Source organism: Hypomesus nipponensis, chromosome 17, assembly GCF_054491055.1.
Source record: "Hypomesus nipponensis isolate SF chromosome 17, ASM5449105v1, whole genome shotgun sequence".
Taxonomy (NCBI): domain Eukaryota; kingdom Metazoa; phylum Chordata; class Actinopteri; order Osmeriformes; family Osmeridae; genus Hypomesus; species Hypomesus nipponensis.
In genome coordinates, this window is record NC_140377.1 from 2,980,739 (window position 1) to 2,993,127 (window position 12,389).

Genomic DNA, 12,389 nt, shown 5'->3' on the forward strand with positions numbered 1-12,389 from the left:
AAGAGTTCAATCTTCTTATCAATCTTTTTATCACTGCGCTGACCAGCTGTAGCACTGCGCTGACCAGCTGTCTCCTGTGTTTACAAACATCTTTAACACCTCCCTGGAGACATGCCATGTGCCAGCCTGTCTCAAGTCCTCCACCGTCATCCTTGTGCCCAAAAAGCCAAGGCCAACAGGACTTAACGACTACAGACCCGTCCGCCCTGACCTCTGTGGTAATGAAGTCTTTTGAGCGCCTTGTGCTGGCACACATCAAATCCATCACAGACCCCTTCCTGGACCCACTGCAGTTTGCCTACGGAGCCAACAGGTCTGTGGATGATGCTGTTAACATGGCTCTCCACTTCACCCTACAGCATCTGGACTCCCCAGCATCCTACGCCAGGATCCTGTTTGTGGACTTCAGCTTTGCTTTCAACACCATCATCCCTGCTCTGCTACAGGACAAGCTCTCCCAGCTGAACGTGCCCGACTCCACCTGCAGGTAGATCACAGACTTCCTGACGCCACAAGAACAGTTTCTTCCCATCCGCTGTTGGCCACTTTAACAAGGCCAAGGAGTCAGACTGACTTTAAATCACATGCTGCACAATGACACCCTGCACATTGCAATTTGCACTATTGTATCGTTCTCTTGCACTCTGTTTTTTTAGGTTAGATTGTAAATTATGACTACTTATATTTTATTTTATTCCCCTTAGTATTAGCTAGACCCTCTAGACTGGCTGCCAGCCCAACTTCTCCCCGCCCACAAAAAAATGTGGTTGGGAAGTTGGGTCTGGAGGGTCTAGTATTGGGAACAACTACATAAAACCAGGAACTCTACCACTCTAGGGTTGCACACACTTTCCACAACAAACACCTGACACAGCACTGAAACTCTTACCAGTTGCAGAAGTGGTAACTTACAAAATTAAACAGTAAAAAAAAAACTTGAAAAGCGGTATGCTCAAAAAAGACAATACAATTACAAGGTGTAGGGGTTGATGGCAGGAACCTCTGCCCACTCACTACCACCATGTGACACTATGTCAGATCATAACACATAACACAGGTTTGTAAACTTATACTATAGGTTACCACAGTGCAAACCCTTACAAAAAAATTAGTATATTAAAGTATACTATAAGTATACTAAAATATGGATAGTACACTTTTAGTTCACTTTTGATATACTTTTAAGAAGTAAGCTTAGAAAATAGTTCACTTTTAATATGCTTAACATTCTCACAATCACAACGCTTCTTTTGTCAACAGGCTCAGTGCCAGCCCAACTTCCCAACTGAGCCAGGCTAGAAAGAAGCGCTGTGATTTTGAGAATGTATGGAATCTTTATTCAAATGGCAATGCATTTGTCAAATGGCAATTCAATGCGCAAAGTGACAAGGCAATCCGCATTTCAAATGACAAAGCAGTTGTCAAATGGCAATTCAATGCGCAAAGTGACAATGCAATCCGCAATTCAAATGACAAAGCAGTTGTCAAATGCTTTTTAAATACCTTCCCCAGGTATTTAAAAGGTAATCTGGCTGGAGGTAGCGGTAGTGCCACCTGACTCCCTACATGCTGCACACACGTCTAACTCCATTAACGAAACTTCAGAAGACATGTCAGGTGGAAGTTTGAAGACATTTGGTAAGGCATTGTTCATTAGACTTTACAATCGGAAACTTTTCTACTGTGGAAGTTAAGGATGACGTGCGGTGAGGTTTGTGGCTGGGGAGGCACTGACTCTTTTACGAATGATTTACAAATAAATTCAACAGAATAGCATACATTCACCATTCAACTGGCTCATGCACATTGACTAATGGTTATGTTTCTTATACTATAGGTATGTTGGTGTTGGCGTGTGTAGCTGCAACACAGCTACAGTCTAAAGAGACAGTGAGAGGGTCAGAGATAGGAATTTATCTGTGAATGTGGATTTAATTAATAGTAAATCATATGTGACTCCATATTAATGAGTGATGTAGTCAACATCGATGCATTTTTAAGTTGGCCTACCTTTTGAGTTATGTATGTAGGTGTTTTTATATAGCTAGTATTTTTTGAGTTATTTTTAGTGCTCTGATATAGAGGTTTTTGAATATTTTAGGGTATAGCTTATAATAGAGTAATATCAGACCACTTAAAACATTATGAAAATTATATAATCAAATAACGAAAAATACTTTCGTATGTAAGTTTCTAGTGCATTTATTATGTTTTCTCAAAAAACAGCAGAGAAACAGACTGTTAGGAACTAGTCACTTCAGATATAAATTAAAACATGTTTGACAAAATGTTCAGCATGATCAGCAAAGTGTTAAATACATTTTCAATAAACAAAAGCCTGGCATGGATTCATTCCTGTAAAATAATGTTTTTGTTTTATTACCACAAAAAGGTGAACCCCATCCCTGTAGATTCAATAAAAAAAAAAGCTTCATAAGCAGTGTTGCTATGCAGAATTGGAAGGAAGATGAAATCAAGCATAGGAAGTTGGCATTAATTGTCCTGGCAAAATATGTGAAATAGAACTTATCTTCAATGCCACCCCAGCAGCTCAATCAACACCTACAACAATCTACCCTGATTGGAACTGGCGTTTCCATGGGAACAGAACCCATGAAGCCTGACACGCCCTTGATGAGGGAATGCCTGTTGATGTGCCAGACCAGAGCTGGCTGCTGGAGAGAGAAAGAGAGATGGATGGAAGCTGTAGAAACCATCTGAGCTGAGCACTGTGTGTGTGTGTGTGCTTGTATCCCTGTATCTGCATGTCTGTGTGTGTCTGCTCGTTCTCTTCACATGGCTTTCACTTTGATTTGCTTCATCTTCATCTGTTTCTTCTCTATTTTCTTCTGCTCACGGCGTTGAGCAGCCTCCTGGAAAAACAAAAACAGGCCAAGGTGAGAAGTTGCAGACCAGGAAGTACAAACAAGGCCTTGCATTCTTGCCCCCGGGGGGTCAAACAGGAGCTCCCCTGCTGCGTGGCTGACCTCCAGACGGCGCTGTCTCTCGGGGTCCTCCTCGTTCATGATGCGCTCCTTCTCAGCCCTCTTCTTCTCCTCCCGGCGAGTCTGGGCCGCTTCTTGGCGCTGAGTGTGGGTTTGCTTCAGGAAGTTCTCTTCCACACGGGCACGGTTTTTGTCAGCCTTCTGCTTGCCCTAGAGACAGAAGAAGAAGAAGAATGGGTGGTCAGATGGCGGAGCGGTTAGGGAATCGGGGAAATTAATCAGAAGGTTGGCAGTTCGATTCCCGGCCGTGCAAAATAAGGTTGTGTCCTTGGGCAAGGCACTTCACCCTACTTGCCTTGAGGGGAATGTCCCTGTACTTACTGTAAGTCGCTCTGGATAAGAGTGTCTGCTAAATGACTAAATGTAAATTAAGAGTAACGAGAAGACAGAGCTAGTATACGTGTGTGTGTGTTTGTTTGTGTGTGTGTGTGAATGTGTGTGTGTGAATGTGTGTGTGTGTGTGAATGTGTGTGTGTGTGTGAATGTGTGTGTGAATGTGTGTGTGTGTATGTGTGAATGTGTGTGTGTGTGTGTGTGTGTGTGTGTGTTTAAGTCCCACTCACCTCCCTGTTGAGGCGGAGCTTCTTGACCTTGTCAATGCTGTAGATCACCATGTTCATGAGGGGAAGCAGAGAGTCCATGTCTTTGGGAGACGTGTTGCCCATGCCAGGCACTACAGGAAAAACATTTTATATAACATACGCGGTCAGATGGCAGAGCGGTTAGGAGATCGGGCTATTAATCAGAAAGTTGCCGGTTCGATTCCTGGCTGTGAAAAATTACATTGTGTCCTTGGGGGGAATGTCCCTGTACTTACTATAAGTCGCTCTGGATAAGAGTGTCTGCTAATGACTAATGTAAATGTAATATTGAAGACACAATCCATGTCAATAGAAATGTCGTCATTGCGGTGGGAAGGTATTTTGTAGCTTGAAAGCATGAACCAAAACGTACCATTAAATGTAAACTGTAGTGTCTTCTTCGTCTCAGGCAGCTTTAAGGGCTGACCCTCCCTGAAACACAACACAAAGACAATGTTCATCCATGTTATTCGAGATAAAAAAACCTTTGGAAAAGACAAAAAAAAAGTACTACACAGAATATTTACTCTTGCATAACTTTTGGACCAGAAAATTGGTCCGAGAAGTGGATGGACTCGATCTTGTCAGCATGGTTGGTGACATAGTGTACCATCTGAGAAACAGGAGGAAACAGTCACGTCATAAATCCTCAGCAATTACACCATGTTTTATACAAAGTTAACCATTTGAAATATGTATGTAAATACTGTATAAAAAAGGGTAGCTGTATATTATAGCAGGTCCCATTGGGCCACTAACAACATATGACCGCACTGTGAACGTTTGTTTCCCTGATTCTATGATTGGGACACAAGAGATCAAGTTCTCACCTTGCTGTCCATCACACCATCTGTGACTTCGCCCATCTCTGAAATGATAGCCAGGGACTCAGGAAGGCCATACTTTGACCCTGACTTGGGCTTGTCACTGCAGAACTCACTCTGTGGATAGACAGACACAGGACTTGTAAACAAACCCCATGGAGACAGACGTATAGGTGACTAACTTACTAAATGTTTGAAGACTCGACCGTCAGGGTTAATCCCCTTACCAGGTCCTGCATATCCTTCTGCATCTTCGCCATGGCCTTCTTGGTGCCCAAAGCGAACACAAACGTGTCCATATCCTCGTCATTCAGAGTTACTTTAATTTGCTACAAAGTGTGGGACAAATCCATAAAAACAAACAGGAATAGTTAGACACAGAAAGATCATTTGCTCTACTAACACTACTTTAGCTGTACTCACCACTTGATCACAGACTGGTCTCATCATTCTGGCCAGCACATTAAGCAGGTCCTGCCTCTTCAAGAACTGCAACGGAACACAAACATTTGCAGAAGGCGATTTCGGACAGAAACTGTTAGGTACTTTGACAATCAAAGCTGAGTACCTTGAGTTGGATCAGCATGCCCTCGCAGCACACGCGTCCAGAGCACCACAGGTTGTAGATGTGCTCGTTTTCCTGGTTGAGCTTCCCAGTGCTCACTGCCTCTTTGTTGGTACCATCGTCACCTGACCACACACACCATCACACGATCACGACGAGATCTTCATTCATTTCCTTTTCGTCGACTGATCTCAGCACAGCTACGTTATAATATGACAAAAGCAAGGCAAAGAAACCTTGATGACTCACCCACGAGCGCAAAGTTGCTCTCTAGAAGTTCTCTGTGGGAGTTGAACCAGGCCTGGGCCAGACGACTGTTCTTGTTCTTGCCGATGATGTAGTTCATGATGTAGGCCAGCAGGCCTGTCACCATCAGGATCTCCATGTAGTAGCTCTCCCAGCTGTTCTGCAAATGGGCAGGAACCTGCGCGAGGGCGGGTGGGGGGGGATCATAACAATGACACTCCAATTGTACTTATCTTTAGAAAGCGCTGCATGTAGTTGTTTTAAAGGAACATGTGGAATGTGGATTGTCTTTGCATAGCGGTCAGTGTGTCAAGTGAACATAACATGGTCTAGTCTACTTTCAACAACAAGCACACCGTATGAATGATGAGGGGGTCCTTGAACGAAGGGCTGGTCTTCTCCATGTCCTCGATGCCCTCAAACTCCTCTTGATCATATTTGCTATATATGTCTTGGTCCTGGGGCAGAATAAGAGAATAAGACATCGTCAAGGTGAATTCGTTTGGCTATGAATGACAGTGGAACAACTAATAAAAGTCAGAGAGACTATAACCAACCCCCCCCCACACACCCACACACAAATTTACATTTAGCAGATGCTCTAATCCAGAGAGATTTACAGTAAGTACAGGGACATTCCCCCCGAGGCAAATAGGGTGAAGTGCCCGAGGACACAACGTCATTTGGCACGGCCAAGAATCGAACCGTCAACCTTCTGATTAACAGCCCGATTCCCCAACCGCTCAGCCATCCGATCATCACACCCTCATTCACCTGTATCTCAGAGTCCTCAAAGCCGTCCTGGCCGTCCTCCAGCTCCACCGTGGCCTCGTCTTCGTCGTCCTCAGCAGGCAGCGCGGACGGGGAGGCCCGCAGCGGAGGAGCCGTTTCCGTCTCAATTGTGGCGTCCTCACTTGCATCCTCAAACTCTGCAAAGTCGTTTTCATCGAATTCTGCCTGGTCCTCTCCATCCTCAAAGTCGTCGTTGTAGCGCCCCCTGGAGACAGGCAGGACCAGCAGCAACAACAGCGCAGGCAGCAGCATCAGGTACAGACGCTGCATGGCTTACCCTACATTTAGTAGGAAGAGAGAGAGAGAGAGATAAGTCAATGAGTTAACAAACAAAAGCTAGATTTCAAGGTGTGGGGCATTTATGGTATAATTGCTTACTTGGAATGTGCCCACAATAACTTTCCAATACTAATACAAGAGTAGAGTACACATGATTTTAATGACAGATAAAACTGATTTTACAACAATCTATTTCAAGGTCTCGTTAGGCACTGTTGTCAGAGAACCGGATCATCCGTCACCTTGAGAATCTCAAATTCAGATCAAGAATGACAAAAGCCAATACCATTGCTAGCCCCGTTTATTTTCCATATAAAGACAACATCGGCCTAGTTAATAGAGCTTGTTAGGACCTGTCTAAGAAACCATTTTAGCAACGTGGGTAAGCTAGGTCGCTAACGTTAATGCTGTTCTATCTTCAATCGGATTGCTGAGATTACAGAGCTAGCAACTCTCACAAAACATTTAACCAGTTTGACCGTAATAAACAGTTAAGGCTATAGTTTGATGACTACCGTAATGTTCGTTAACCTACGGTCGATCAATTCAAACAATAATATGAAATTTGATAGGCATCCAGGGAGGCAAAGATTATGAAGTAACTTGCTAGCTTGCAGATTTGAGCTTGACTCCCATCCCCCCACACTAGTCACATACTACTAGTAGTACTACTAGCTTGCTACGCTAACACATTAGCATATCCCTTTCTCAACAACCAAATGTGGCAAATTGGTGACGGCGACCAAACTGCCATACATTTGCAACTAGTCAAACAAAAGTACCAAGCAAGTTCAGTGATAGAGCTACCTTTGGAGTGTTTTCTAGCAAGAATGGCTAAAAGGAATTCTATTCGGGGATACGCTGACAGGTCCTTCGTTCGCCTAACTGTTGAAAAGCACACACCCGCTGTCCCGTGGTTCCAAATATAACTAGCTAGCTAGCTGGCTACTACGCTGAGCTAGCCAGGTGACAGTATCGACAGAGCAGTCTTCTTCCTCTGTTGGTGTTACGGGAGATTGCAACCAGCGTCAAGAGGCGCATTACCGCCACCTACTGTTTGGAAGTGTGAGGACAGGTGTCGTGCCAAGGCACTTATCCCCACCAGGATTTGTATCCCCTGGCCGCGGGAGCGCGCGTGCACTCACAGAAGACTAATTGATGCCCTTCGAATTCACCTCTTAAATGGGACAAATAACGACTTGGAAGACTCGACAAGGTTTTCCATTGTAACAAGGGACTCATTTATCTACATAAATACGTTTATTTGTCTGTTACATTAAGGCGACGTGTGAATTGTTCAATGCGTCGTAGTATGTATTGTTTAATGCGTGGTATTGTGGATTAAACAGTGTTTTACAAAGTTCCATATTGCCATGCACCTTAGCTACATAGGCCGACTGATAGGCCTATCCATGTGACTCGACATCACATGCAGGTTTATGAACAATATGTTTTCCTTTCATCTACCTCCGTCCGTCCATTCTCTGCGGGTGATCCCTCCCTGCTCTCTAACGTGATTTCTGTTTTAATTTTATTTAGTTTAATACGGCTTTTCAATTAACCGCTTTGTTCACCTGACTACCATATGAGTTACAGGGGGATACACATTATATCAGGCCATTTTTTCCACCTGATATAACGTGTACCCCCTCCTCTAACATGCCAAGGGTCTCTTCTGTCATTATGTGGGGGATCTGTGCTATCACACTGGGGTAACAGATTTCCCTGGATGCCTGTGGAAAGTGGTTCCCCTTCCTGAATATTACGGTCTGGTCATTTATAAAGCAATACTGTGATGCTGGTGATGTATACTGTGATCATTATGTACAAGGAATAGGTTACAGGGTTGCTTTTATGTGCATTTAGGGTAAGTATAGTGTATTATTTATTGTTTTCTGTAATTTAGGAAGTTTTAGTATTAGGGTTAGTATAGTCGATTATTTATTGCTATCTGCATATTTAGGAAGTTTCACTTATTTAAGATCAGCATAGATGTAAATTATGTTCTGTTTACTTATATATTATGTTATGCCAGGTGCTTGCGTTGTCTTGTCTTTTCAGTGCCCAAGAACTGGGCACTGAAGAATTTCCCTGTCTGACCTTGTGTTGTTCTGTGTACCTAAATACTTGAACTACAACAAATGTAATCTATACACCATTCTTTTAAGCTGAGAACACAGGGGGAACTGATTTACCTGGAGGCCTGAGGATAATCCCCCCCCCCCCCCCCTCCATATGACAGTCTGATGATTTTGGACGCCATACAGTGATGCTGGTGAAGTATTATTATGTGGGCAACTGATTTACCTGGAGGCCTGAGGATATAAGTTCCCCCCTCCTATGTTAAGTGTCATCTACACATCAGTCTTCATGATTTCGCGCACGCGCAAGGAAGGTGGAACAGGGGAACCTTAGACATTCTCTGGGGGAACTGAATTCTCCGGAACACCGGCGGTCTACACTACCGCAAATAAACATAGAAACCATAAAGACAGATAATGAGATAAACACCTACATTCTCATCCCAGTTCCCAGTCTCCTGATATTCATTCTAACCTGGTTTCATAAAAAAGACACCTTCTGCCCTGCACACTCCTCCCCCTTCCCTGACAACACAACAAGCTTAAACGAGCTGGCTTGCTCAAAGCTACGCGATATCTGAAACCCGATCTCTGTCTTGCTGTAAGTAAAATGTCTTATGTGGTATTTTAACATTTAAATGAACAAAGTTATTCTCAGTATTATTCTGCAACTATTTGGGGAGTTGACAGGCCACCGACATTTTCTTCGGGAGGAGGAGACTGCTTGCGTACTTCACACTGTACTGTAGCTGCAGCGCTCCAGTAGAACAGCTAGTGTAGGTAATTTGCAGAATAGGACACTAGTGCGTGAGCTTGTGCTGGGATCAGTGAAAAAAGTGTCAAGCCGGCTGGACCTAAGAAATATTTTTGTTTGTATAGTAAACTCAACCCCGTATAGGCAATTTAACCCGTATTGGTCGACAAACATTGGTTTTGGACTGGAGCTAGCTAACATGCTACGTTGTTTCTTTGTTTGACAGACCAAGTAGTGGCGACGCTAGCGAGAAGGCTAGCTGCTACCACTACAAGAACTAACACAGTAGCTAGCATTCGTTAGCAATTACAGCTTTTGTTGTTTGATTTGCACAAATCTCTATTAGGAAAGGAAGTATTACTGGCACTGTCGTACGTTGATTCCAGGCCTTGAGACTGTGTTGCCGTTTTCAGATAACAGTAATTACTATTTATAAATATTTATTCCCGGGCACTTCAGCAATTTAAAACCCAAGCTGCCATGTCGCTCCACGGCAAGCGAAAAGAGATCTACAAATACGAGGCGCCATGGACGGTGTACGCAATGAACTGGAGCGTCCGACCGGACAAACGATTTCGCCTGGCTCTTGGAAGTTTTGTTGAAGAATATAACAACAAGGTGAGCAAAGCAAGGAGCTCCTGCAAGATCCATCAAGACGGCATCTCTGAAGGACTATCCAGAATCTCTATGTGGTCAGTTAAATTAGAGCACGATCCATTATTTTACTGTCTCAGATTTAGCCGTTTTGCCTTCCTCAGGTGCAGCTAGTGGGCCTGGAAGAGGAGAGTTCAGAGTTCATCTGCAGAAACACTTTTGACCACCCCTACCCAACCACCAAGATTATGTGGATTCCCGACACCAAAGGCGTATACCCAGACCTGCTTGCCACCAGCGGCGACTACCTGCGTATCTGGAGGGTTAGTCTTGGATCCAGACAAGATCACATAATCATTTTTAAAGCAAAATCATCACAAGGATGTTCAATACATTATAATTGCAAGCCTGTTTGATATTTTCTGTTAGGTCAGTGACACAGAGACACGCCTGGAATGCTTGCTGAACAACAATAAAAACTCGGATTTCTGCGCCCCACTCACCTCTTTTGACTGGAACGAAGTGGATCCAAATCTACTCGGTAAGAGGACTGCAGCTTTTGGTTCTTTTTGAAACAGTGTTTGATGTTATGACCCTTGGGTCGACTTTTACGTGTTTGGACGGTACCCAATACATGACTGGCCACACAAACAAGTCTTGTGTTGTGTGTTTATTTTACAGGCACCTCCAGTATTGACACAACTTGCACTATCTGGGGCTTGGAGACAGGCCAGGTGTTAGGTCGTGTCAACCTGGTGTCTGGGCACGTTAAAACCCAGCTCATCGCTCACGACAAAGAGGTGTGTGGGGTGTTTGTGGGAAAAGACAAAGTTCCTGTTTTGCCTGCTGAGTTTGTTAAATTTGTAGTTGAAAAAAAAAAGATTTGCCTTTCACTGAAGGCACATTGCATGGTTGTGGACGTGTAGTTGTAGGTTTTTGTATTTGTAGTCCTATTAAACGTTGTGCTGATGAGGTTCCTCTCTATCCTCCAGGTGTATGATATTGCTTTTAGTCGTGCCGGAGGTGGGAGGGACATGTTTGCATCAGTGGGCGCTGATGGCTCTGTGCGCATGTTTGACCTTCGTCATCTGGAACACAGCACCATCATCTATGAAGACCCTCAACACCACCCACTGCTACGTCTCTGCTGGAATAAACAGGACCCCAACTACCTGGCTACCATGGCGATGGATGGCATGGAGGTCTGCATGTTTAGCACTATTGCTATTGTTGTCACCTCTGTCTTGTGTGGTTGTCCCAGTATAGCATTCAGTCTTTTTAATATTTCCGTTGCCTTAATTTTTTTTGCCTCTGTGTCTGTCTGTCAGGTGGTTATCCTGGACGTACGCGTTCCGTGCACACCTGTAGCCCGTCTCAACAACCACCGGGCGTGCGTCAACGGCATCGCCTGGGCCCCTCACTCTTCCTGCCACATCTGCACTGCAGGTAAGGCTGCACAGGTATAGCCCATGTGGCTGGTAAACCCACTCCTCGGGTATGTTTACAGGCCACCCTCGCCTAGCGAATAGATTAGCTTTTCGTTAGCGTAGCTGGTAAGGAGTCGCATTTGCGAGTCAGAAGTCCAGGGATCGAGGACCAATGATGGTGAAAGATTAGAAGGACTGACTCCTGACCTGCCCCCTGTTACACTGGCACTGCTGCATAAACAAATGGAATCCAGAACCTAAAGTGCCGCTCTTCTAACCCTTCAGTTGAATGCCCTAATGGCTCCTGTTTTTCCCTGTTTTAGCGGATGACCACCAGGCACTGATCTGGGACATCCAGCAGATGCCCAGGGCCATCGAGGACCCCATCCTGGCTTATACTGCTGAGGGGGAGATCAACAACGTCCAGTGGGCCTCCACCCAGCCAGATTGGATCGCCATCTGCTACAACAACTGCCTAGAGATTTTGCGTGTGTAAACCCAACCCCCAGTGGACTGGGGTGAAAAGTATACAAAACTTGGACTTGTTTGTTTTGTTTTTTTTGGAGAGTGAAATATAGTCAGACTCTTTGCCTCAACACAATTCTCTCTCCACATGGACACGCCTTTGGAAAGGGGAATCTAGGAAAACTCCCTGGCTCTTGGGAATTTCCCCTGTTCTACTCCACAACATCTTAGTTTACCGTTTTTTATTGATCTCACCTCTATTTCAAACCGAGTATGCACTATTTATTTGTTTTGTTTGTAGTGGTGTTCAATATCTGTAGAGCTCCAACATGCATCAGTGTCCAGTTTGCTGCAACTGTTACTGCTGATCAGGTGTCAATGGAAACACAGATTTCAGACTGATCTGTTTCTGCGTGTCAAGAAGAAAAGCCAACCAATAGATTATCAAAAGGGACAGTTGGGCAACGTAGGGCAGGTGAATGTGGACAATGAACCAGTGACACACCACATATCATTTTGTGTCATAACCATTTTAAATACCCTTGGTGTTAGATTTTTTTTCCCATACACATAGAAAAGATAAGTACCCTGTATTTAATGTCAGCTACCCATGATAGTACGGAGATTGGTGTGGTCTTTGTTGACGGATGCAATGTAATATCAGTGAAGGAACTAGGAAGAATATTAAATGTTCTCAATGTCAGTGGTCATGCCTTCCTCTGTGGGAAACATGATGAGCGTGAGCTGTCATCATCCAGAACAGAGCCTGACTGAAC

General features: G+C 44.3%; 2 protein-coding genes across 5 annotated transcripts; one reads left to right on the forward strand and one right to left on the reverse strand.

The window, feature by feature from the left end:
• Positions 1 to 2,186: 2,186 nt before the first annotated feature.
• On the reverse strand, positions 2,187 to 7,340 carry ccdc47 (coiled-coil domain containing 47). Its single transcript, XM_084678861.1, has 13 exons — positions 7,100 to 7,340; positions 5,996 to 6,291; positions 5,578 to 5,679; positions 5,225 to 5,399; positions 4,979 to 5,100; positions 4,834 to 4,899; positions 4,638 to 4,739; positions 4,417 to 4,527; positions 4,114 to 4,199; positions 3,960 to 4,018; positions 3,569 to 3,678; positions 2,988 to 3,155; positions 2,187 to 2,873 (listed from the first exon to the last, which is right to left on the reverse strand). The coding sequence occupies exons 2-13, from the start codon at positions 6,281 to 6,283 to the stop codon at positions 2,793 to 2,795; spliced, it is 1,470 nt and encodes a 489-aa protein (XP_084534987.1). The 5' UTR covers positions 6,284 to 6,291; positions 7,100 to 7,340; the 3' UTR covers positions 2,187 to 2,792.
• Positions 7,341 to 8,758: 1,418 nt separating this feature from the next.
• dcaf7 (ddb1 and cul4 associated factor 7) lies at positions 8,759 to 12,326 on the forward strand. 4 transcript variants are annotated; one of them, XM_084677297.1, is made up of 8 exons: positions 8,759 to 8,974; positions 9,587 to 9,745; positions 9,886 to 10,044; positions 10,151 to 10,262; positions 10,403 to 10,521; positions 10,714 to 10,923; positions 11,050 to 11,167; positions 11,472 to 12,326. In XM_084677297.1, the coding sequence occupies exons 2-8, from the start codon at positions 9,608 to 9,610 to the stop codon at positions 11,642 to 11,644; spliced, it is 1,029 nt and encodes a 342-aa protein (XP_084533423.1). In that variant the 5' UTR covers positions 8,759 to 8,974; positions 9,587 to 9,607; the 3' UTR covers positions 11,645 to 12,326. The 4 variants fall into 4 exon arrangements, with proteins under 4 accessions (XP_084533423.1, XP_084533425.1, XP_084533424.1 ...); XM_084677299.1 differs by lacking the exon at positions 8,759 to 8,974 and adding an exon at positions 9,005 to 9,149; XM_084677298.1 differs by lacking the exon at positions 8,759 to 8,974 and adding an exon at positions 9,006 to 9,153.
• Positions 12,327 to 12,389: the final 63 nt, after the last annotated feature.

Coding starts and splice junctions, on each gene's coding strand:
- ccdc47 (XM_084678861.1), bottom strand. CDS start 6,283: ATGCAGCGTCTGTACCTGATGCTGCTGCCTGCGCTGTTGTTGCTGCTG. Junction 4,019..4,113: donor GGTCCAAAAGTTATGCAAGA/GTAAATATTCTG, acceptor GTTGTGTTTCAG/GGAGGGTCAGCCCTTAAAGC. Junction 3,679..3,959: donor ACTACAGTTTACATTTAATG/GTACGTTTTGGT, acceptor TTTTTCCTGTAG/TGCCTGGCATGGGCAACACG.
- dcaf7 (XM_084677297.1), top strand. CDS start 9,608: ATGTCGCTCCACGGCAAGCGAAAAGAGATCTACAAATACGAGGCGCCA. Junction 10,522..10,713: donor TCATCGCTCACGACAAAGAG/GTGTGTGGGGTG, acceptor TCTATCCTCCAG/GTGTATGATATTGCTTTTAG. Junction 10,924..11,049: donor TGGCGATGGATGGCATGGAG/GTCTGCATGTTT, acceptor TCTGTCTGTCAG/GTGGTTATCCTGGACGTACG.